This window comes from Callospermophilus lateralis, chromosome 14, assembly GCF_048772815.1.
Source record: "Callospermophilus lateralis isolate mCalLat2 chromosome 14, mCalLat2.hap1, whole genome shotgun sequence".
Lineage (NCBI taxonomy): Eukaryota > Metazoa > Chordata > Mammalia > Rodentia > Sciuridae > Callospermophilus > Callospermophilus lateralis.
The window spans coordinates 40,034,700-40,060,244 of NC_135318.1; the positions used below are offsets into that span (position 1 = coordinate 40,034,700).

Genomic DNA, 25,545 nt, shown 5'->3' on the forward strand with positions numbered 1-25,545 from the left:
GTCAGTGGCTGTGTCTGTCTGTCTATCCTTACCATTTCTTGTAGATGGGGAAGCACTTACAAAGCAACTTGTATAAGAGCCTTTTTTTTTTTTTTTTCTTTCGTGCTGCTGGGGACTGAACCCAGGGCCTTATGCATGGGAGGCAAGCACTCTACCAACTGAGCTATATTCCCAGCCCCAAAAGCCTATTTTTGAAAAATAATTTCCAAAAACTACACAGGACCTTTTTCTTTAAAGTAGATCAATATATAATTTCTCACTAATTAAGTCACCTCCAAGAACTAAAGTCATGTCCACATCCTTGTCTCCATCTGCTTGAAGTAATTTTTTTCATTTAACAATTTTGTTGCCTTTATTGAATTGGTACAAAGAGAAAACACATATTTTCTTTTTGTTTTACAAAAGTGTCTTGTCAAAATTTGAAATGAAGAGAATAAATACGGTGATAATATTAAAAGTGAAATCAAATCAGGCACAGGTGTGTGTATCTGCAATCCTAGCTACTCAAGAGGCTGAGACAGGATCCCAAATTCTAGACCAACCTCAGCAACTTAGGAGACCCTGTTTCTAAACAAAAAACAAAGAAAGCTGAGGATGTAGTTCAGTGGTAGAGTGCCCCAGGGTTAAATCTCTGTTACCACCAAATTTGATTCTCCTTTATTTTTTCAGCACAGTTTGAATTTCACCTAACTTTTAAGAGAAACAGATGCTTCAGAAAGGAAAAAAAAAATGTTTTCAAATAAAAACTTTCCAGGTACTTAGGTAATTACTAAATATAATGACATTATTTTGGCCAAGAATTAATGATTCATCATCTTCCAGGGGATAGGAATTCACATTTGCTTCTTCTTCCTCTCTCCTAGGAAATCTCCTTGTGGATCAAACATTCTCAAAATGGATCAAACTCTGCTCAACATTAAAAGAGAGCAGCAACACATCCACAGCCAAACAATTCCTGATGATGAGATTACACTACATGGATGGAGAGGAAGTGGCTCAAATAATCTGAGGTGTTGATGTGAAAATTATCTAAAATGAAAGCAACAATCAAAAAATACTCCTACGATCTTGATCTGATAGCACAAAAGAATAGAAGATAGTTGAGTGCATTTCTGAAGTGTGAAATATGAGCCTTGGGTAATACTAAAAAAAAACACCTTTTTTTTTTTTTTTGCCAAACAGATAATACATTGGATATACTCTTATTTCTAGGTACACACATATCAAACAATGATTTGAGAATGGGGTATCTGAACTTTCTGATTATTTCATAGCCCATTGAATGTGGATTTTTCAAAGTAGGTTCAAGTTGATTAATACTGGAGTAAATATATTTTTCTAGTTTAAATGGGGTATCTAGTTTAAATGGGGTAAGCTATAAAGTGTGCATAGCAGAACTGATTAACATGCTAATTAGGTGAACTATAGAATGCAAAGCAATGGAAAATAGCAATAGTGAGTGAATTGATCTACTGATAGAAATTAACTGGGTGTGGCCAGAGAAGGTAGGTTGCTGTGCCCTTGGGGTTTATATTTTATCTATGGTGAGAGGAGTTTGTTTCCCTCTCCCTCTCCCTCTCCCTCTCCCTCTCCCTCTCCCTCTCCCTCTCCCTCTCCCTCTCCTTCTCCTTCTCCTTCTTCTTCCTTAGTTCCATGTCTTGTTCTGCCTTCCTCCTCTACACTTTTCCACCATCATGATCTACCTCATCTCAGGCAAAGCAATGTAATTGGCCACAAGTGAACAGAGAACTCTGAAACCTTGATCCCCAAATAAACTTTTCCTCTTCTTTGTTGCTCTTGTCAGGTCTTTGGGGGCATAGCAACAAAAAAGTTGATTAAAATGCATGGATAAGAATTTCTAAGAGGAGTTCTACCAGTTAGCAGGATTTTGCTGGCTAGTGAGATTTATTCTCATTTAAAGGTGGAATTAGAATAATTTCAAGGGTAATGAAAAAGATCTAATACCTTCACATCCTCTCTCAATCTGTCCATTGCAGAAAAGAGCATCTGAGATGAGGTCCGGAAGCCGTCCATTTAAATCAACAGATGCCAGGCAGCCTTGAAAGCCTTCCTTGGCATGGACGAGTTTTGGCAAGGATTTGTATGTTTCTTTAGCCACTCCTCCTATATACAAGTCACCTGTGGGAAGATCAAAGTCTTTGTCACAAAAGTTACATATTATTGACACTAAGCATACAGTAGCAGGAAGAAAAAGTAGTGAGACTTATTTTGGTTAAAGTAATAAAACATAAATTATGGCTCATTATTTTCCTAAGAGTGTGAAACAACAGAAATATTTGAATAATAGATTAGAACTAGAAGAAATTTCTTTATTTCCAGGAGAATTAAACAAGTTCAACATGGGAAGTGGATAGAACATAGGCCGTAGGGATGCATGTCCCAGCACTGAAATCCAAACCAGTTACTTACCAAACCCTTGAGCAGATTCTATGATCATTAGTATCTTCATTTTCAAACTGAGAACAATAAAATCTACTCTGAAGGGTGGCTATGAGTATTAAATAGGAGAACACATAGGAAGCACCCATTGGAATGAAAACATATAACAGACACTCTTGTAAAACTCTTCTTATTAAATTAACGTCTGCTTAGAAAACCCTGGGTCTTTCAGTGAATCAGAAGCTCAAGTGTTTTCTGGTGGCCAACACACCTTCTGTACTGCTCCTAATCCTGAGGTCCTGAATTATATATCCTATTTATTAACCAACTCTCATAATAGTCCATGTATAGGTGAATATTAGGTCCTTCATCAGGTGTTTTCTTTTTTTAAAGTTAGATAATACAACTTTGGGCTCTTTATGCTGCTCTGGAATTTGTGAACCTGTTATCCATTTATTTTTGCAATTTTCCTGCATTTTGTAATGGAACATTTTGCTCAACCCTGTCATCTTTAGATTCCCCAATTTCAGGGGCCACTACTTTAAAAAGGGAGTGCAATCTGTGTTTGATTCTGTCTCTTTTCCGTTAGCAATTACCCACCATTTTCAGGTGGCATTCAGTAAATGTAATTAAGTGACTCTGGTAAACTCCAAATCATGGCAGAACCTAAATAGTATGACCTCAGAATTCCATAATACACTGCACCTCCCTACAAATTCTGTTAACAAAACATTCTCGTTTTAGCTGCTTCTCTAGCTTTTCATTGCAATTTGAATTTCCTCTCTTAAATTAAGCATTCTCTCCAATTTCAGGGCACTTGTCATATTTTTCCCAGTTGTAGCAGAAAAGCCCTGCTATGTTCAACTCGACCCCTCTGTTTTGTCTTCATGAGATACGGGAACAAGAAAAACTGTTATGCTGCCATTTGTTACAGTATGAGTAACAGAGACCTTGGTCCCCAACCCGGAAATCTCATGACTTCTGCCAGTATCTTTGGAACAAGAATAAGCTGACTTATTAACCCGTGAGCAGGATAAAATCTGACTACAGATCCAACACTCCTGAACTGTATTGATGAGTACATTGAAACAGAGAGATCCTGTGTTGTTCTGAGTGCCACTTACCCTTAGAAACTGGGAAATTTGTCTCTGTAACTTACTAACTAAAGCTATATTTCACTAGGATCATTGATCCTGTATAATTTGTACTGAGCATAGTGGAGTGTTTACTTCCCTTACCTCCTACCTCTTAAATAAAATAAAAATTTATTGACTTCCAATCATTTTCCTTAATACTAAAGGATAGTGTGTTTTGGGTCTAAGATAGGATACTATTTTTGAAATATTATTCGATTTTTACCCCCAAATTTCCGTTCTCTCCTTTGTCTTTCCTCTCACTTCAATTTTAAGCCATTGTGTTTTAGCTGCCTCAGAAAGGATGTGAGTCATAAATCAAAGACACAAAATTAGCTTTCTGCATTTGAATCTTAAAAGCCTAGACTCTTCTAGGAATGAAATAGAATATGTAGGCATTTATATGAGGAAAGTACGGCTTTCCTGCACCCTATTTGGGAAAGGAGGAGATAAAGTTGGAGGAACGTAGTCAAGTTGAAATAGGAATTTGGGATACAGAAAAATAAATCAATAATACTGAATTTAAAAAAAAAGAGTGCCCAAGAACCACTGGAACGCAGAAAACACCCATAATTCATTGAAATGCAAAATGAACTACTCTGGAGCAACCCAGCCCACACCTTTGCACATATATCCTTGCTACAGAAAGCAGCATGATGAGAGGGCAAGGGCAGCCCCAAGAAAACTGGAGAGAACCTGAGTAACTCTACCCTGACTCCATCTCTAGTTCAGCCCCTACTACTATCCCTCTGTAATATCATAATGCCAGGCAAGAGCATGCCTTCTTACTCTCTCTCTCTCTTTCCCTTTGAATGTATAAACATGATTTTCCTCAGTAATTCTCCATTTGCACTTCTATCTGATGCAGGTCCTTAAATTCCTTTCTGATATTTTTGTCAAGAACCCCACTTGTCCTGAGTTGAGGTCCCTTTCTCAGGGAAATCTTAGGACTCTTCTCCCATGACAAAGTATGCATAAATATTTGAGGAAAGTAGGCTTTGGGCAAGCAGAAGATTAAGTGTGCATAATCATTTGGTGAAGAACAAAAATAGAGCATGATTTTACAGTTTAAGGGCTGAGCCCTGGTGGACGTCAAATCTCAGGTAGGTTTAAGGGAATAATGTAGATCTGTGAGAATTTCCCCAGGGGGAACCTAGTATAGCAGTAAGATCCTCTAGAAGAAATGGCTGTATGATGTGTTTAGACATGCTAGGGGCTAGACAGCCTTCCATTCTCCACTGTGATGTGGGAACAACGCAACCATTTTCAAGAGGTCAGAAAATTGCAGAAAAGGTCTGACCCAAAGAGGTTACACACACAAGAACAAAGAGGCCTGGTAGCAAATCAGGGGGTACCTACCTGAGTTGAGTCTAGAATATTTGAGACCAGTTTCCATGCTACTTCTCTCTTCCTCTCAAAAGTACAATGGAAATTCTGCCCCTTCGCCAAATAATTTAGGTTTAACTCCAGGGAAAGAGGAGACTGAAATTTCCTGAGATTATATTTTCACTAACTCAAAGAATCAGAGCTCAAAATAGAAACCAAGGTGAGTTATAGAAAAATCAAGTTACCTTTCTTGCACATCAGAGAATGTGGGCTGAGAATTTTACTTTTACATGTCAAATATCAATGCAAGGATATGCTTGCTCCCTGTGTCTATGTGTTGAACTAAAGTGGTTAGGAAATTTTAACTCTGCTCCTGACCTAATGCCTGTCATAATAAAGAATGGTGGGAATTGAACAAAGTTCTTGTCTCTGCTTTGGGCCTTAGAGATGAAGAACTTCAGTGCTGAAAGTTATTCATGCAATGATTTTGACAACTAAATCTTCCTCTTTCTGATTGCAACTTCCTGGAGGAGACAGACTAAGTCTTAATTTGTTTTAGATTCTCCCATGGTGCCAGGTACTGGGCTCTAAACAGTTGAGTACTCAGTAAGAGTTTTCAGTCACCCAATGGACTGAGTACAAAAAAATCAAGAAACAAAAGGGAAAGGGGAAGGTATCACTTAAAGACAGAGCTAATGTTAAAATGCACTTCCTTCTTTCCTCTCCCCACTTCTTACCACAACACATTTTTTTCTATTAGCAAACTTATTTGCCTGATAACTTTTTAGAGCTCAGTGAAGAGAAGTAGTAATTTTTCCCCTGTGTTACTAAAGAGCAAAAAATATCAATTCAAGCAGCGCAGCATGCAAGCCTCAAACATATCAAGGTGGATGTGTTTGGCTTTGTAAGTAGGGACTTACATTCATTTTCATTACTGAAGCTGCACTTAGCACCACCACTTAGTACAGTCCTCATAAACCCTTCACATAGCAGATAGTGGTCTAAAGTCCCTTGGTGGGATGCCATACAAAGAGAACAAAGGAGACTCTTAAGTGGTCTCAGTCCTGTGTACCATTACCACCTCATCAAAGTTGCAGCTTCTCCTTTTGATCCTTGGAGTGATTGGAAAAAAAAAAAAATGACCCATTAGCACTAATGGTTCCTTGTAGGTGAAGTCCTGCGCATATGAAGGAGGATGTAATTCTTAATAATCCCTGTAGAAACCAGAGCCTGGATGGACATTTATTAAAAGTCAAGTTTTCAGTAGAGTTGAAGGTAGTCTGTTACCTACTTTTCAAGCTAAGTAACTAATTTTATTCTTATCCTTTAAGTACGCAATACATACAATTAATAAGACAAAGGTGGAGTTGGGGCATTTTGGGTAAAAGATGCAGAGAACATGTCTCAAGCTTCCAACCACAAATATTCTGGAAATAGATTTGTTGAAGAAATGTTAGGAATAGGGGACTGGGGATATAGCTCAATAGACAGTGCCTGATTAGCATCCCTGAGGCACTGAGTAGATCCCCAGCACAAAAAAATAAAAAATAAAAAAATAAATAAGAAAGAGAGGGAGGGAGGAGTGAAGAAATGAATCTCAATGATAACTTCATGTCTAGCATCATATACATGCATAAGCACTGTGCTCCTCTCAAAAGTGTTATCTGCAAATGATCAGAGATGATATCAGAAGTATCTCTTCTCTAGTAGTTGGGCAATCATGAGTAAGAAATAGTATATAAATAGTTTTAGTTCTATCTGGCTACTAACGTTGGCCCTGCCACTTACTTTTGCTAGAGTTAGATTCTTTATCTGTGAAATGGAGTTAATAATGCCCACATCATGAGGTCATGAGGATTACAGAAAATGTATGTAAATCATTTAATGTACAGAATGTAGTCAGCGCGTGATTGACCCTGGGACAGCAGTGTTGGTTTGTCTGGTAAGAACTACATATCCATGGTGAACCTCATTCTATGTTGATTGCACTGAGAAATACAGAAGAATGAGTAGTCCAGTTTGTCCTCTTGTTTCTAATACAATGGAGTGACAAGACGTCAAATTTACAAGTCTGTCATGACATTTACTCGATAAGATTTAATTCACAGTCTTTTGTGTGCTTGAAATGTGTCTTGCACCAGACTGTCAGTAGCTCAAAGGGTTCCTTTGACATACGCAATCTGAAACTCAGTAGCATTGAACTTGGTGACCGAAATTGAAAAATTACTTGATAAAAATGTCTTCTAATTTGATCAAAATAGACTAAGAGATTTAAAAATTCTATAAAGACAAAAGACCAGTGTGTAGATTGAATGTGTCTTAGAAAAGTCAGAGAAATAGAAGGCTTTTGTGAACTTTCATTGAAAGGTGGAGTATCATGGAAGAGATGAGATCAGAAGAAAGGAAAGGAGATGTAACTTTGTAATGACATAAATATAGGTCCCAGATCTGGGGAACAGCACCAATGTACCATGGAGACAAAATAAATCTAGCATTCAAGACAGGGAGTAAGCAGGGCATGATGGCACACACCTATAATCCCAGCAGCTCAGGAGGCAGAGGTAGGAGGATTGCAACTTCTAGACCAACCTTAGCTACTTATTGAGTCCCGGGAGACCAAGTGAGACCCTGCCTCAAAATAAAACATTTTAAAAAATAAAAAGGGATTGGGATGTGGCTCAGTGGTTAAGCCACCCTCGGTTCAATCCCTGGTACCAAAGAAAGAGAATGAAAAAGTCAGCGTTGACTGGAAGAGAAGAATATTCAGTTATTTATTAAATGATGTTGGATAAGTGACATGAAAGGAAGACTTATATAATAGATAAGAAAACATGATGAACTTGCTACTACTCACTGAAGGGGGAAAAAAAAAGAGAGAGAGAGAGAGAGACAAAGAAATCCAAGGATGGAAGCCAGGGAAGTTAAAGTGGTAAAAATTCAGAGGAGAGGTAAAATTGCATCTAGCATTAAATACTTGGAATTTGAGTAAGAGTGTCTATAAGGGATCCAATAATATGAGCCTGGGGCTTAGGGAATAGAGAAGCTGGGGCTTGGGAGCCATCAACCAAAAGCAGATAAATGAAGTGTTGGAAGAGTTTTCCTTTCTCTTAAAACAGGGAGCATAAAGCAATTAAGAGCAAAGACTCCTGGCTCTGCCTTACAGGAGCAGAATGCAAGTGTCTAGGTATAATTAGTTTTTTGACTCAGTGTTCCTGTTTATTCATATGTACTTTTTTGTGCCTCTTAAGCATCTCACTTTCATTTTAATTAAAGAAGCACACATCCAGAGGACAACTGTTTGGTAGATTTGGAATAGCTCAGACTTTAGGGGAACTTAGGGGGCTCCCACAAACTCTTTGAAGTGGCATTTTTGGGGAAAAAAATTGAAGTCACACACACTGACTCACTTTCCTGTGGCTGGACTGGAGAAAAACGCAATTCTAGATGCTTCACTTTAAAAGGGTTAGAGCTTGAACAGAAAATTGGGGGACAATTCTGGCTTCTTCATCAATTCTTGTTGTGAATGACTAACAGTGCAAGGGCAATATGCATGGGTTACCTTTTGAACCTTTTCTATAGAAAGGAACTTGTCCCTCACCCCAGGAACAATAAGCTTTTGCCCACAAATTTATATCATTATTTTAATTTTAATCTTATGATTGCATAGCCAGAAAGGAAGCCGCAGGTCAGATCTCATCCAGGTACATCAAGACAATTTTTCCTCAGGAGACAGATTAAATCTAAACCTTTATACACACACACACACACACACACACACAAAATACACACATATATAAAATACACACATACATACATACACAAAATGCACTCCCCACTAGATAGAAGAAAATGATCTCTAATTCTTGGGAAATAAATGTTTATTTATTCAATGTGTTTTCTGGGGAAAAAGCCTGTTTCTCCTTCCTGTGACTGTTTAAATAGATGATATTAAATTACTGAAAGTAAAACCATGGGGACAGGATAATATTTCTCTAATACATTTGAGTTTAGGGTAGACAGGAAACTTTATAACTCACCTCCCATAAAACTGAGAAACAAACACCCTCCAAGATCATATGTAAAGAGCATACTAAATATTCAGTTTTAAAGTCAAAGAAGCAATTCACAGACATTTTGCTCTGCGATACAACATCTGTCTTTAAGAAATAATTGCTGAAGAGATGTGCAGTGGTCACCAGTTTGAGTAATTAATTGTTCTAAGAGCTTGAAAAATGTTAAATCTTCCTTATTAAATGAAGGTTTTAATCCTACAACCACCTATTTAAAAAAAAAAAATTTATTCTTTAGGAAATACCTGCAAATCCTCATCTCTAGGTTTGCTCTGGATCTCTAGAATCAGTCTAAAAATCCAACATCATTGTCCTCACCCTGATCCCAGGAAACTACTTCCGGCAGACTTCCCTGCTTTGTAACTATCCCATTTCTAGTCTGCCTGCTACTTGGTTGAAATTTCAAAAAAAAAAAAATTCATTTTTTTAAACTCTATTCTTTATCTGACACCTTACATTCAAACTATTCCCAGGGTCTAATGACTTAACTTTGCAAACACTTCTGACATTTGTCTCTCCATTTTCGTTTCCATTTTTAGTTTTTGTCTACTTTTTCCCTTTAATGCACTAACTCATTATCTGGTGTCCCTACCTCCATCCAGCCTCCTTATCAACACTACATCAGTCTTCCCATTGTGTTCTGATATCTCCAGTAACTCCCTTTACCATCTAAATAAAGTCCAAGGCTCAGCAGTGTTCAAAATTTTGAATCATCCTTCCTCAAAAATCTCTTGCTAACGTTTGAACTATTTTTCCCCAGTAACTGTGCCAGCTACAGGCCTCAGATTACATCATCCTTTTCCTAGACCCTGATTTTTAAACTAGAGTAACCATTTCTCCAATTCTATATTTCCCTGCCATTCCATCATCGCTTACACTATACATTACTTCCATCGGAAATGTCTATTCTCTTCCAATGGTTCATTTCAAAATCCTATCCGATTTTAGGGGCTTAACTAGAATTCCACCTTAGTAATGTATTTCTATTTCCCCTAGCCACCGGTGAACATGGTCTTTGGCAATCCTGATAAAATTTTGAGCCTCTTTTCTGACCATTATCTTATCTTCCCCAATTCTTCGTGTATGGAGCCTTTTCTCCCCGTTAGCCTATAAAATCTTTGAAGAAATCATGACCCAGATACTTTTATAGTCTCACATTCACTTAGTAGGCACTCAGTAATTATTTGATGACTCAATGAATGAATGGATGAGTTAGTTGTTCATATTCAATAATCAGTAGTTTGCATTTATTTAAATAATAGAACATACGAAACATTTTATGTGTAGAACACTTATAATTGTCCTCCTTCTCTTCACCTGAGAAAAAAACGAATAAAGTCAATCGTGGAAAATTTTACTTCGACTGATATCTTCTTTGAATAGTGAGATGAAGCTGTCCCATTTATTGGACAAATTTGGTACAATGTCATTTTTTTCCCATTCTGATAGAGTAATTTAATAGAGTAATTCATGAGCAATTTTGATTGACATTTATTAAATTTATATGTAGAGAGGTGAAGATAGAGATACAGAAACTGGGGTACCAATGTGTGGTAATGAGAACCCATTTATGAATCTTCCTTTATAGTTAAAATAAGTGTAAAATTCTTGTGGTAAAGTGAGCTTACCCCACTCTGTCTCTAGCCATTCACTCATTCTCTATGCTGCTTCATACAGAAATATGACCTCACTCAGTTAGATACAGTGGTACATGCCTATAATCCCAGCAACTTGGGAGGCTGACGCAGGAGGATCACAAGTTTGAGGCCAGCCTCAGCAACTTAGTGAGATAGTAAGACCTTAAGCAACTCAGTGAGACCCTGTCTCAAAACAGGAAAAAAAAAAAAAAAGCGCTGGGATATAGCTCCTGGGTTCAATATATAGTACTAAAAGAAAGAAAAGAAGGAAAAAAAAGAATCATCTCATTCATACAGCCTCCACAGGCATACTTCACCCTTTGGACATTTCATACTCCCTCTAGACTCATGTACTCTGCTGCCCTGTTATATTACAAAGAGGTACTTGCATTTACTTGGCTGGAACACAGCCAGGCTACCTGTAAGGACCCCTGAAGACCTGTGTTAGTGGGTTTGAAGGTCATCATCTGCATTTCCTATTGGTTTGCAGATATCTCATTCCACCTGGTCTTTAAGCTACCACTCAAAGATTCCTATGGTCTTTCTAGAACCAACCACCTATCTCTTGGCTCCTTGCTACCTGCTCCCCATTCAACAATACGTTATTGTTTCAGTTTTTTTTTTTTTTTAAGAACACCTTAAAATCCAGAAAAATAAGAGACAACTGACGACAACTGAATTTAAATGTATAAAATCCTGTCTGAGTGAGTGAGGTCCTCCTCACAGCTTTGAATCCTTGACAATCAATGTCAGGTATCAAAAGCAGAAGAGGGAGCTCTGACTTTATAAGAATAACTGACATTGGTGTAAACCCTCAATTTTACCAAGCACTTATACATGTATTGTTCTATTTTGCTTGGTGAGCTATAAGACAAGCATTGGTCATCTCGGACACAGGATACAGATGTAGCAACTGTGGTTCAAGGTAATGGCACCAAAAAATATCAAATTCTGATCAAAATCCAAGGTCTTCTGAAATTATGATCATTGTCATTTAATCCACATGGGTTTACACAAGGTACATTCCAATGGGTAATTGGTCCTTTTGTGCAGCTCCATTGTTATGACACACTTAGGGCTGCTTTGGCTGAATGCACTGGTCCTCTCTTGGGCCTGTAGAAATCTGATGGGTAACTAAAACCAGAATAAAAGCCTGGCACTTCTGCCTTCATTTTCTATCTCCTTTCGACCTTAAACTGGGGTCAGATTCTGTTCAACTTGGCATGTAGACATGTTAATCACTTAGAAGACTCTCTGTCTAAAAACTAATACAAGGTCGATTAACCCTAAAGTGACCTAATCCCTCTTGTTCCCCTTCAAGACTGAAGACACCAAGATGAGAGTAAGGATATTTTCAAGATTCAGTGAACTGTGAGACTCACAGGTAGATCACCCTGGGGATGGGACGGACTCCCTAAGCAGAAACATCATCTCATGATGGGAATGGAATTGCTCTCTCTACAAAAACCAACTTCTCAACACCCTCAGGACCTCACAGAACCAGACCTGAGATTATGGTCAGCCAGATCTGTTGGGCCCAAATTGCTTAACTATGCGAAATTCTTGCCCCCAGCTTTTGTGGCCCCCCCTATTTAAACCTGAAGCTGATGTCAGTTCCTGGAGAACAGGGCCAAGAACCCCCAACCCTGACTGTCCCAGTGTGTCTCTGCTGAATAAATCCATTTCCCCTCTACTACTCTTTTTTCTTTTGGTTTTCAGGGTGAGTGGCCAAAACTGGTCTGTTGAGGCCCCTGAAGTCAATCCCCTCTCTGTCCTAGGATTCCAGTAACATTATCTATAAAAATGCAGGGTATTTTGAAGAGTTGTGGCTCATTGAGAAGAGTCATACTAAAAAATGCTAGCAGGAGCCCCAGCAAGCTAACAGATCCCAGTATGATAAGAGACTCATCTGCATCCTGAGGAATCTCATAAAAAGACTCAATTTGCTTGATAATTGTAAATATCAGATATTGAAATTTTGATAAGAGGCTGGAATTCTTAGGACACCAAAATTTGATTTTTAGATGTGGCAGCAAGTTTTTGATTGCCTTCCACAAAGAGTTAATTGTCACCTGTGGAATCACCAGCCAACCTAACACTGACACCATGTGTGTGATTCCCACTGAGGGGGTGGGGCACACCCATCAGGCTTGAGTTCAGACTTCAATATTTTCCTATAGCAAGGCTTTCAGACTTAATATCTTCATTATTCTTACGGTATGAGTAGAGAATGCTTTCCATTCTGAAATGTTATTACTAGTTGGAATTTTGAAATAAAATTGCCCAGAGAAGGAGGATGTATTTTTTTTTTTTTTTTAAGTACGATTCTAAAACGTACAACATGAAGACAGATTTTGTTTGTGTTTGGTCAACAGACTGTGAGGAAAACCTGGTGGGCATGTTAAATGGGAAATAATAAAATGAAATTGCTATGGGGTTGCATGTGGTAATCCATCTTCTTTTAAATTCAGTCTATGCCAATGACACTGTGGCAGATGGGGTGTGAGTTCAGGCATATAAATTCATACCAAGCTAACTTCGTCTCCTGGCTTTAAATTTTCAAATTTACCTTTAAGTGAAAACTGAGTGTATGTATATATATATATACACACACAAACACACACATGCACACACGCAAGCATATACATATATATGTATTTTTAATTTTGTCCCCATCCAAGTAGCAGCCAGTTTAGATACTTCTGATATCCTTTACAGCAGACAAGTTTTGTTTTCCTCTCACTGCCTGACTCTGGGACTGTGTATGGGGTTGGCAGAGGCTCTCCACCTCACACACCCTTTTGACTTATACATGCAGAGTAACTTGGTTTGGCAGGGGCTTTGACATCTCCTGTTCCATTGATCATCCCTGCAACCCTTCTGGGAGGTGAACACTAGTCAGTTCCAGGAAGGCCTGTGGTTCATGGCAGGGAGATTAAGAAGGGCTCTAAGGAATGGGATAAACAAAGTGAGAAGAAGGGAAACTGGCCACCTCCCTGGTTTCCAGTCTTTAGGTGGAGGCCAAAGCAGAGCAATCTTGGTTGTAAAGTAAAAGAATGCACTAATAAAACATCTGAACAAATCCATCTACATGGTGAGCATGTAACCTGGTAGGCAGGTGTGGCCCTCCCTATTGTCTGCTGATGCCAAAGAGTATATGAGTGATAAAAAGTCCAAAACTTCTCTGTTGAGTGTTCCAAGTTTTTTTTTTTTTTTTTTTGGATTGCAATAGTGGTCCTTTCACCTTCTGAATATAATAGCTTCTTTGCTCTAAGGCTTGTTTTTTCTCTCTTCTGTCCTCTCCTCCTCCTTAACAAGATTAGGGAGACTGCTGTGTTCTTTTCTTCCCCTAGTTAATTGTCCTTGAACACAACCACTACATGAAGGAGATACTTGCTGTGGACCTGGGAAGTTGAATGCCTCCCAAATTAACAAGTGAATCCTATCACACCATCAGGGCTCCCTGGGACCCCCTACCAGAGCACACCTGGAATGTAACTCCTTTAACCCCCCCCCCCCCTTTTCTCCTGATGGGGAGAGTCACAGCCTCTAGGACAAGAGTCCCTTGTGTTTCTCTTTCTTCTCAAAAACCATGTCCTCATTATTAAATTGGTACTAATTGTATTGGGGACAAGGACTGAGTTTTTAGTTACAGTATTAACAGGCAGTTTGCTTTGAACACCTTCAAAGCATTCAGGGAGGTTATTATTATCCCAACCTGACAGGTGAGAAAAGTGTCCAGAAAAGGTAGGTTACCTGCTCAGATATAAGAACAATGATGAAGGTATCAAAATCCTGAGACCCACATGTTATTTCCTGTCCTACTATACCACACTCTTCCATGTTTTTCTGAAATGTCTCAACGAGAAGAAAAGAAGAGGTTGAGAAGTTTTTAAATGTTGGAGAATTAATGGAAAATTTAAGTAGGGGATGAGAAAAAAGGAATTGGGCAAATCTCTTATTTTCCCTGAAATCTTGTGTAGCTCTATATAAGCTTGGTCTTCTTTACCAAAACAACTTTTTTGATTTTAAAGAAATTTTCTCATTTCAAAATAAAGAAAAAAAAATATGTTGGGTGGGGTAGACCTAGAGAATAAGTACAAAGGAACAGTAAATCTCCTACAAAAATGGCCTATTTAATACAGGTCGAAAAAAAGTGGGACCAGCTTTCAGCTTAGATATACAGGATAAAAGAGGTTAAAGCCACCAGTGGTTTTTCTGAATATCTTGAAAGCACAAAGTGGGGACACACACACACACACACACACACACACACACACACACACTTTATTGATGTTGCCAAAGAGCAGCTTCTAAAACACTATGTGCTTCATGGAATCAAATAAAACTCTTATTTTTTCCTTAAGCATGTGTGTGTGTGTGTCTCTAAACTGAATTCTTTCTGTGCCTAGAAGATGGAATATTCTCAATAAGGTCACCAGATCCTGCTGGAATAGTGTAACACCCTAGGGCATGTCTCCAAATAATTTGTTCTTTCAACATGCAAAAATACTTGAGCAAGGACCACTCATCAAGGACAGGGAGGTGAGAATTTACCCTCAAGGCTAAGGAGATGAAGGGCTATGACAGCTGAGCAGACTAGCAAAGAGCCAGCTGTACCAGCTAATGACTGATTGGCAAGCCAACCCCCAGTCACTCAACCAAGTATTGTAGATTTGTCTGGCCCTGTTGTGAGCACTCAGAAATACAAATGCTCTATAAGATACATAGAAAAAAAAATGATAGAGCAATTAAAATTGCTGCCTGTCATGTGTGAGGAGGCCTTCTGGGGCTAAGGAGATAGAATTAATATATAGGCTCTGAGCAAGGCTCAGGGGTGGGAAAAGCAGGTAGAAAGTGAAGATAGAATGTTTTCAGTGACTCTAAAAGAAAATTTCAGCATTACCCAATGTAATAGTAATGCAGAAGTTGGAAAACTTAAGTTTTATATGAAAGAGAAAATGTTTCATTTTATTATAACATTTCCTCCCTCAAGATTAAAATCTTGTACTTTTCATTCTAGATATTGATAAGAAATCCATTCAGCTATGTAGGCAAATGCAGATAGCATTATTAAAATAATTTTAAAGACCTGGGTTCAAATTCTATTTCTAACTCTTGGTGCTATATAAGAACTGGCAACTCAAATCTTTCTGAGTCTCCATTTTCTTATCAGTAAAATAGGGACATTAATAGCTCCTTCATCTAATCTTTGTAAGGATTAAGAAACCATACTATGAAACAGAATAACACAGAGTTCTGACCGAAGTGCAGACACAATAAATATCTGACGATGTGAGGGTGAGACGGAAATCCAGATGCAAAATTACAAAGGAAAAGGTAAAAATACTGGTTTTATGGTCTTTGAACTTCTCAGCTACATCAAGAACATATTAACAACAATAATAAAAAGCATGTGAAAGTAGAGTTATCTGGGAAATTTTTTTTGAAGGTATCCTCACTATTTAGTGAGTTTGTACTACTACCCCCAACAGAGGACTATATTTGGGACCTAAGCCTAGAGAGACTAGAAGGTTTTCTGGAGAATATGGTTTGTGTTCTCTGAAGAACTGACATCTGATATACTGAGAAACTTTAATCTTGGGGTATCTGACTAGAACTGAGAGCACTGGACAGCGGCTTTACTTCTAGTGCCGAGGGGGCAAGTGATGCAATGAACTTTCTCATGGACAGAAGCAGGCCCGGTGTGCATGATGGGCCCACAGGACTTCTGGAGCAGTGGTCAGAGTCTATGTGAGGGAAGAGGAGGCATTGCTGTCCACAGGGATAAAAGGTTAGAGGGTCCATCAGAGAAGCTTAGATGAACATAGCAAAGTACCAAAGAGAAGAAATGAAGTTGACAGATTTGCCATACCACGTTTAGACATCAGCTAATAACCTTCATAAACTCCCTGCAGAATGGCAGCAGCTACAAGAAACAGAGGCTGCAAGAGGCCAAAGACCACTGCCTGAATTTTGAGTTTTGATTAGTCTTTTAGATCGGGGACTTTCAGTTTTTTGACTAAAGAGTATGCTTTATAAGGATTATAGAATTGTCTTAAAAGTAGTTCCAAACATTTTATCTAACCTGGTACTTGATAAAAATACTTCAACACAGTGTGTGTGTGTGTGTGTGTGTGTGTGTGTGTGTGTGTGTGTTTTGTGCCAGGGATTAACTCCAGGGGTGTACAACTACTGAGCCACATCCCCAGTAGAGACAGGGTTTCACTGGGTTGCTTAGGGGCTCGCTAAATTGCTGAGGATGACTTTGAACTCTCGATCCTGATCCTCCTGCCTCAGCCTCTGAGCTGCTGGGATTACAGGGAGGCACCACTGCACCAGCAACACAGTACATTTTAAAGTGATGGCTTGAGGTTAAAATAATAAACAAAAAAAAAAATGTGGCTTAATTAAATTAAAACATCATGCTTATTTAATGTAATACTTTCACCTAAGTCATTAACACAGTGCCTGACACATAGGTGCCTCAATAAGTGAGAATATTGAAAACAGTAATAATGATGGTGACAAGGATGAAGGTGATTTATTATTCTTTGAATAGAGAGTAAGGACAGAGTCAAGCCAAGAAATGGTTTCTCTCATGAAGCCACAGTTTTGCATATCATCCTGTTGCTGTGCATGATTCATACTTATGTCCCAGCAAAAATACAAATAATTATGTCACAGACCATGAAATTTCTCAAAAATAGATGAAATTATGCATGCTAAATTATAAATGCAAAGGTCTGTTATGTTATAGAAATAGCATATTAGTTCCAAACCTTAGAGTGTTTAAAGTCTTTTTGCAGTTCCAGAACGCTAAGGGAGATCTGAGGAGTGTGTGTTGGAGAAAGTAGGGTAGATCATTGGGACTAAGGGTGGGAGAGGGAGGAGGGGACCTCCTACAGATGGGCTATGAATACTAATGACTGACATCATACTCAGCAAACTCCTAGAGACCTGTGAATGCCAGACTCTCTGTGACAGAGTAGTTATGGGAAGTTGGCCTGCATATTACCAACACCTGTCATATCCAGGTGAGCTGACAAGGTCTCCCAACCTTGTTATAAACCTTTGAGCATCAATTAATACAATAATAGCTAACATTGTGGTTTGGAAGACATTTAAATGAGATTTCATAAGCAAATAATTTTAATAGTGCATGGGATGTAATAAGCCTTAAGAAGTATTAAAATAATTACTATTTAGTATTATTCTAGAATTAGTTTCATCACTCAATTGTATCAGGAAGCTGCTAAATACAGCACCCTCACCAGTTTGTCGCGAAAATAGAGAGAAAATCATTGTCAATCCCTTACCTAAGGTTTTGTAAAGGGTAAACGATGAAGAACATAGTGATGTGCTTTGACCAAGGACATACTCAAACAGTAGAGATGCTATTTCACCCATCTATCTGACCCCAAAGTCTGTGTCCTTAATGACAAAGCTATATTCCTTCTTGCATTTTCTTTAATAAAAAGCCACAGCAATTAATTGCAAAGGCCAAGAAAGGGCTCTTTTTAAAAACAGACGCAGAAAAAAAAAAAAAAAAAGACTACATTAATGTGGTGTTAATGGGAAAGTTTGATTGACCTAGTATGGTTAAATGGCATTGGAAGCAACATCCAGTGTATGAAAGAAAATTAGAAAATCACGGGCCAACAGCTGCACCAAGCCATAAAAACTGTACTTTCCTACATGAGTAAAGATGGGAGAACTGGCTTTGGGGCATCTCTGCAGTGGTAGAGGTGACTTTGTACTAAACCCATTTAACTTTCTAGTCTACTGAAATTTTGACCAATGATTCAAGAACTTTATCAGGGCTGTGGGGGTAGACACTAGAATTCTTGGATCATCCTGAAAGAAAGCTAGAATCTCATTATTACTGAACCCCAACTGAAGGAGACAACTGCTAGAAAACAATAGTGACATACCCTTTTGGGATCTAGAGTGAACAATTGAAACATTACCCAGATGTCAGCTGGGGCCTCTCTGACCATATAAACCTACAGGAGCCTGCTGTAAATCCCTGTAATTCCACTAGGGAGAAGAAAAAAAAAAATCTGGTATCTCCCTCCCCCTGTGTTTTCTGTGAGTTCACTGCTTTTTCTGGTTTCTTGTATCTCCATTTGATCTCAGGTCAATAGAGTCTCTGTCTACAACAACAACAAAAAGTTCTGCTCACTCCATCATTTATGAGTTTTTTTCATTCATTCAAATATCTTGGTGCCAGAGTGTTCAGTTTTTCACAATCTTAATGACTAGACCTATTCTCAGGCCCTGCTCCAAAGGTATGCCAACCCTACCATGATTCCTTCATAGAAAGTTACAAGATCACCGTTTGGGAGCCCTTTATGATCCTCCTTAAACCCTGACTACCCTACCAAAATATTTCTTCAAACAAAATCAGAGAATTCAAAACTGTACAATGTTGACCTTGTGTCTGGTCCCCTCATCCCTGCCACAGAACAACATTGGTCCCAATCAAATTGACAACTGGGGTCCTAAACTCAAATGAGTCTCTCCTGGGTATTTGCAATGGTCAGGGGTGGACAGCCAGATCTGGGGAGGCCACGTTGACTAAATTTTTGAAACCACATGGGGAAAAAAGTGAGGGAATGCTCATTGGGAAGCCAAAGGAAGGCAGCTTGGAGCCCAGTAGGGATCAAGAGAGGCAGCAGTGCTGCTAGGTTGCTGAAAGTCCTCTTGAACTTGGATCCCTTGAACACTATCACCTGCCACTTCCCTCCTCTTTTTATATCAAGCTAGTCTGAGTAGGTTTATGTTTTCTTGCATTCCAAAGACATTTGTCTGATTTCCCCTTCAGCAAGAAAAAGTAATGTCTGAGAGCCAGAGACTGTAAAGATGTAACTCCTTCTTGAGTGAGAGGCATGGTGCCCAGCTTGCTTTCCCAGATGGCAAAGGAGCTCTTGACCACAAAGCCCAAGCTCTGTGAAGATAACTCAGCTTCACTCCTGGCATTCCCTGTAAGGTGACCAGCACCAAAGATCCATTTCTGGATGTGGCTGAGGACTTGTGATTTGTACCCCGGCCCTCTAGAACTCAACTTCAAGCACCTACAGATACTTGCTTCTCCACTGCATAGATGCCATTGCTCCTAGGAGTTCAAGTCATCCAGTCACCACCCCATGGGTATATGGTAAACTGGCACTTTGTCCTGAAAGGCATTTGAACACTGGATTCAGCTTTCAGGGAGACACTTTGCTGTAGGAAGACTAAGGAAAGCTATTTCTCCCTGGGTATCATCTCTTTACAGCTGTTCTAGGCTGACAGCCGGTGGCTGTCAGAGCTCAGCAAGCGTGCTAGGTGAGCAAAAACCAGCACCAGGGCATGTGCAAAATGGGAAGGATGCAGGCTTTAATGCTGCACTGGAAGCAAAGAGCCCATAGGTGGCCACAGGTCAGCATTCTCTATCTTGTGCTGAGACTAACCACACTAGTTTCCAGGGAGTGCGCATAAAGTGTCAGGTGTCTTTCCAATTTCTTGTCTCAGACTGTCACTAGCAACCAGTGAAGGTTGATATGAGCAATATAACTTGTTTTCCCTGGTCTGTTGCAAAATTTTGAACTGGGAATTAGAAGGCTGGATCTGAACACTAATAGATGCATAGCGATGCAGGTGAATTTCTCCTCAGTACATTTCTCTCATCAGAGAAAGGAACTGGTCAGACCAGAATTTCTCCAAGATTCTTCCTTCCTTCCTTCCTTCCTTCCTTCCTTCCTTCCTTCCTTCCTTCCTTCTTTCTGTGCTGGGGATTTATGAACCCAGGGCCTTAGGCATGCAAGGCAAGCACTCCACCAACTAAGCTATATCCCCAGCCCCAAGATCCTTTCTTGTTCTAAGTTCCCATGATCCCAATGGTGGTGAGAGAAATCTCCAATAGAGTTGAAAAGAAAACAAACAAACAAAAAAAGTAAACATAGTAAAACTGTGGCCAGTGTAAGAAAGCTTTCAAAATGAATTAAATAGTTAAGAGATTTTAAAAAAGAAGAAGAAGAAAAAAAAGACTTGTTGGTAGGGGGAAAAAAAAAAAAACTTAAACCATGTGCTATGTTATGAGCTGGTCCCAAGGTCACAAGGAAGCAGAGGAAAGAACATTCAAACCAAATGTTAAACCGCAGGTCCCAGAAAACTGCCTATGTGACAGAAATGGAGTTTCACTGGGGTGGGGGAGGTGAGAGTGGGATTACAGCAAACTGACAAAGGCTTTATAGTAAAGAGAATAGATTGAGACTGATTTCTGCAAAGCCAGGAAATTCAATGGAGATGTCAGAAAAGAAACAATGGTTTCATGTCTCTAATTGTCTTCCAAGTAACTGCTCTGTAATTCTTGTGTGGGAAAAGGAGAAAAAAAAAAAAAAAAAAGCCAAGTCTTACTTTGAAACTCAGTCTTATTATCTTTGTTCTGCATTATGGTGATTGCCACCACAAGGATCCCTTTCCCGGAAGCCACAGTCTGTCCTCTGCTTGGAAGTCAAAGGATGATTCTAAAGTGTGCTGTCCCACTTAAAATCCCGTCTTCCCCCTTCTCCACCTTCTGAAAGGACATTCAGGGCTCTTCTGAATGAGCAAATTTCCCTGCTCCCTGCTGAGAAGCCGCGGAGAGCTCTTCTACCCATAGCCTTCTCCTTCTCCATGAAGAGTGACTTAGGCTGACAGCTAACTGGAGTATGGCAGTGAGTCTGGCCAGAGAGCAGGTCAAAAGCCCGTGAAGAAATCTTCTAGAGCAGATGTTGACAGGACCACCATTCTAATCCTGTCTTTTGAGGAATTTGAAAGTGAGATAAAAGGGAGTGTAGACCGAAGTGGAAACACACAGGGACAACGCAATGCTTAGAAGCTGCAAGGCAGAGGAAGACAAGAGCAGGGAATCCAGGGGCCGCAGAGAAGTGCTCTCCGACGAGTGCCAGTGGACAAACACAGAGAGGTCTCCCCGAGCTGCGACAATGGTGGGGCAATGGATTGGGGAACAGAGGGTTTGCAGATATGCGAGGGAACACCCTACAAGGGTTGCTTATGAGGTTCCAGTATGAAGGTTAGAACAAAGCTGTCATCCTCTGAGTGCCTTATTGTTCAGCATCTGAAAGCTCCCTGTCTTCCTAATTTCCTAGTGGATACTTAAAATAATCTCCCACAATCCGGAAGTAATGTTAGTAACTCTCTTTCTGTTACAAAAAAAAAAAAAAAAAAAAAAGAACTCTAATAAAGATAGCCAACCTACAGAACCATAGGACCCTCCTTCCATTTTCAAGGTCATATCCTGCTGAAAGGCTAAGCTCAAAGTCCAACTCTTCTCTGAACATTTTCTATTTAAGCCAATTATCTAGGCAAGGCAGGTGGGCTATCAGATTTCCTGTGGGCTGAATACACAAGGCTTGGGCGTGCCTAAACAGGATAGGACTTCTGCACACAATCTGGTTCACTGGGCTGCCTCCTGGACATTTTCCAGATAGCAATATGAAAGGCTGGAAAACAGGAAGATGTGACTTCTATTCAGGACTGGAGAAGGTGGGCATTGGAATGGCCTGAGGTCAAGAAGAATAGACTACTATCTATCTTCAAGTTTTCTTAGAGATGGGATATGTTTGAATGGACAGCCCTTGTTGGTTGTTTCTGATTGGAAGACTCTAGAGATTCAGCAGCAAGATACAGATAGCTTCAGGGTGAGATTTAAGAGGGGAAGGTTAAGGAGGAGACAGAGGGTGAAAGGGAAAGCAACAAGATCATTAGATAGTACAAGGGCTCAAGGGCCTTGGAGAAAAATTTTAAAAAAGGGGAGGTGATTAGAGAGAGAATAAAGGAAGAAGAAAGGACAAAGTTCTGCTTGGGTTGACCTAGAAGTAGCCCAGAAATAACTGCTCATTTCATGTAGTTTCACTAAGTGGCCACCTGAGGGCTCTCTGTCTTATGCACCCAGGAATCTTTATTCTTCTCCCCATTAAAAAAAGGATTTATCCTCAATTTGCTGAAGGATAAATTTAGGTTAATATTCTAAAGAAGGGTACCTATGGAAAATGGCAACCCCAAATGATTCTTCCTTTCTATTTTTGTTCTTGAACTAGATTAACAAATAAGCAAGACTGACCTCAATATAAATCCCTGGGTAATCAGAAGGATTACATTCAATAACCTCATTTAAATGTACTTGGTATTTAGCAAGGACTGGATAAATATTAGCTCCTTCCCATATATAAACACACACAAACATACAAATTTGCCAAATGTGGGAACAAAAGAAGAAACATAAGGAGGAATTCAAGTAATCCTTTATCCCACTGAAGGGGCCAGGACACAAAAGTTCCCAAATGAAATCAGTGCTGTATTAGGAAGTGACTCTAGAGAGCAAATTTATGTTGCTCCTTTCATTGTATGTTGCAGCTTGTACATAATAGCCAGGGGAAATAGAACACAAACAGCTGGGAAATAAAGATGAAAGCAAAACTGTATCAGCAGGGAGAGACACACAACCCCCTGAGAATCTGGCAGTGTCACGAAAGATAATTTGAACAAGGTCACCTACATGGGATTCCTCTTCTCAGAGAAAGATCATTAGATTCCTGCCCATTTATGACCATCTCCATGGGAATCAAGGTAGGGAACAGAATACATGGCCCCTAGCTTTCAAATTTCTACACTAAAGTTCTATCTATAAAATAAAACAGAGCTACAGACAAAAGCTAGAATTACTGTGAAGGCTAAATGTGGAATTTTTAGATGTCTGAAAACAAAGAAATTTTCCTTCCCAGCACCAATGGAGGTCCCCTACCACCACCAGACAGTGTGGTTTGTGGCCTTATGCTGCCCTCTAGTGTTCTTTTAAGGCATAGTAATGTGAGGGAAAAAAAAATCTTGAAAAATTCTAAAATCCACCAATAAACCTGACTTCAGTGGTTGACAGAAAAAGCAAAAGTGGAATTCTAACATAAAAGAAAAATAAATTGGGTTGAGGGTGTAACTCAGTGGTACAGTGTTTTCCTAGCATGCATGAGACCAGTGAAAAATAGAGTGTAAAAAGGAAAGCCAATATTTATATGAAAAAGTAAAAGTGAATTAAATGTGCCCCACATCTTAACAACCATGGCATCTGGATCAGGGAGAGCTCCCTGAAACTGCAGACAATCATTATTCCTCGAACATCCTCCCTGAATGATAGCTACCTCAGTTGGCCTGCAGTGGGATCTAGACATCTGTACTTTGCTAATACCACCACAGGATTCTGAAAGTAGTTAAGGACTAGACTCCCTTTGGGAAGAACCTAAGATGATAAAAATGACTTTGACCTAGGTGCAGAATAAATCTGCTAATTTTAATTCTTTAACAGTAAGTATACTTCGTAGGGAAAATATATATAAAATAAAACCATTGACCCAAATAAAAAAAAAAATCCATTTTTTTTTCCCCCTGCATTTAGAGTGCCTCAATCCTACATGACTAGCCGGAGGAAAATAATGCAGCTGGATTCAGGGTGAAGGGTTCATGTAAAAGTTCCTTTGTCCACATAAGCCCCTCCCACACTCCTGTGAATAGGCAGGTGGGAAGAAGAAAGGATTCCTAGTTGATTTTACTCATACTTTAGATGTCTCTCGGGCATTGCTTCTTCAAGAAGTCTTCCTGGTGCTCCCAGATGAATTACAATGCCCTGATATAGTTTCACAATGTCTAGCCCTTCTCAGTCCTATTTGATGCCTCAACATCAATCTGCTCTGGGACACAGGAGCTCTTCATTACAGGACCCTGTCATTTTCTTCCCAACTCTGCTTTTCACTATTAGCACAGGGTCAGAGCTCAGTAAGAACTCACCTCTGGCTAGTGCCTGTAGCCACACATACCAAAAGGTGCTTATGGTGGAGATGGATGTCATACCCCAGATCCCATTCTTTCCCCACCTGACGTGGGTTCATGACACACACAGCCAGAGGGCTTCTTGGGGTCACTGCTGCCAATGGATCATGTACACTTACTTTATAAGCCCAAACCTCAGCCTGATTTTAGGGACTTGCTGTCAGTTTTTGGTTTGGTCTGATAAGTCTGTAAACACTTAGGAATTTCATAAAGTTTAAGGGGATAATTGTTGGTAAAGAATCTAAATTGTTCATTTGGGAAATTCAATTCCAATTTAAATGTTACTTTAAAAAAAAAGCCAAGGATTACTAAGCATTCAATATTTGATATCTTAATATTGTATAATATGTTGCTATATACTTCATAGTTTTATCATGGGAAAATTCTTTCTTAAATTCAGAATTAAGAAACATTTCATGTTTTAAGAAAAATCATCTGTGTAGGTTTCTAAGATTTATAATAGTAGCCTACACCTACCCATACCAGAAAGAATCGTATCACAGTCTCCTGTTATGCTCACTTTGGAAAATTACCACCGAGTCCTCTGTGCCAAACAGGGTTACCCTCCAAAAAGGACAAAACCCACTCTGTTCCCCCCAGTCAGAGAGAAGAAAGAGAATGAGGTCTGGCTGTTACACAGCATTTTCTTTGAATTTCATGTAATTTTTTGAGCTAAGCTATTAGATTTGTGGGCACCAACAGGATCTCTTTGAAGCTAACAAGAGGCCACTGTGGAAAAAAGGGAGATGGCCATTACTACACATTTTAGGTGCTGGGCAAATAAAAAGTAAATGTATTCTGCAATTACAGAAAGTGGAACACTTTTCTTTCATCTTTCCCCTTATTTAGAAAAAGTATTTTTCTCTAGAAAGAGTTCTGTTGGGTTTTCTCTTTCTAGCTGCCTGACTCCATGGTTTGTTTACCCTTTGAATCAAAGGGGAAAATCCCATCAATATAAATGAGCAGCTCCTTTTGAGTAAACTATGCCTGCAATGTTATCTCCAGGGCTCCGAAATGTATCAGGATGCAGCAGAAGGCACAAGAGAGAGAGAGTGTGGGCAGAACAAGGTTTGCTGCTTTCTGCCTAGTAGTTGTTTTATCTGTGGGCAAGTCATT

General features: G+C 39.3%; 1 protein-coding gene across 33 annotated transcripts in view; it reads right to left on the reverse strand.

Annotated features, from left to right (window-relative positions):
• Positions 1-25,545, reverse strand: part of Nrxn1 (neurexin 1) — a 1,060,252-nt gene that overhangs the window by 511,204 nt on the left and 523,503 nt on the right. For all 33 annotated transcript variants that reach the window (XM_076833753.2, XM_076833750.2, XM_076833726.2 and 30 more), the window contains one exon: positions 1,966-2,139. In XM_076833753.2, coding sequence (XP_076689868.2) covers positions 1,966-2,139 — 174 coding nt within the window. The remainder of the gene's footprint in view (positions 1-1,965; positions 2,140-25,545) is intronic.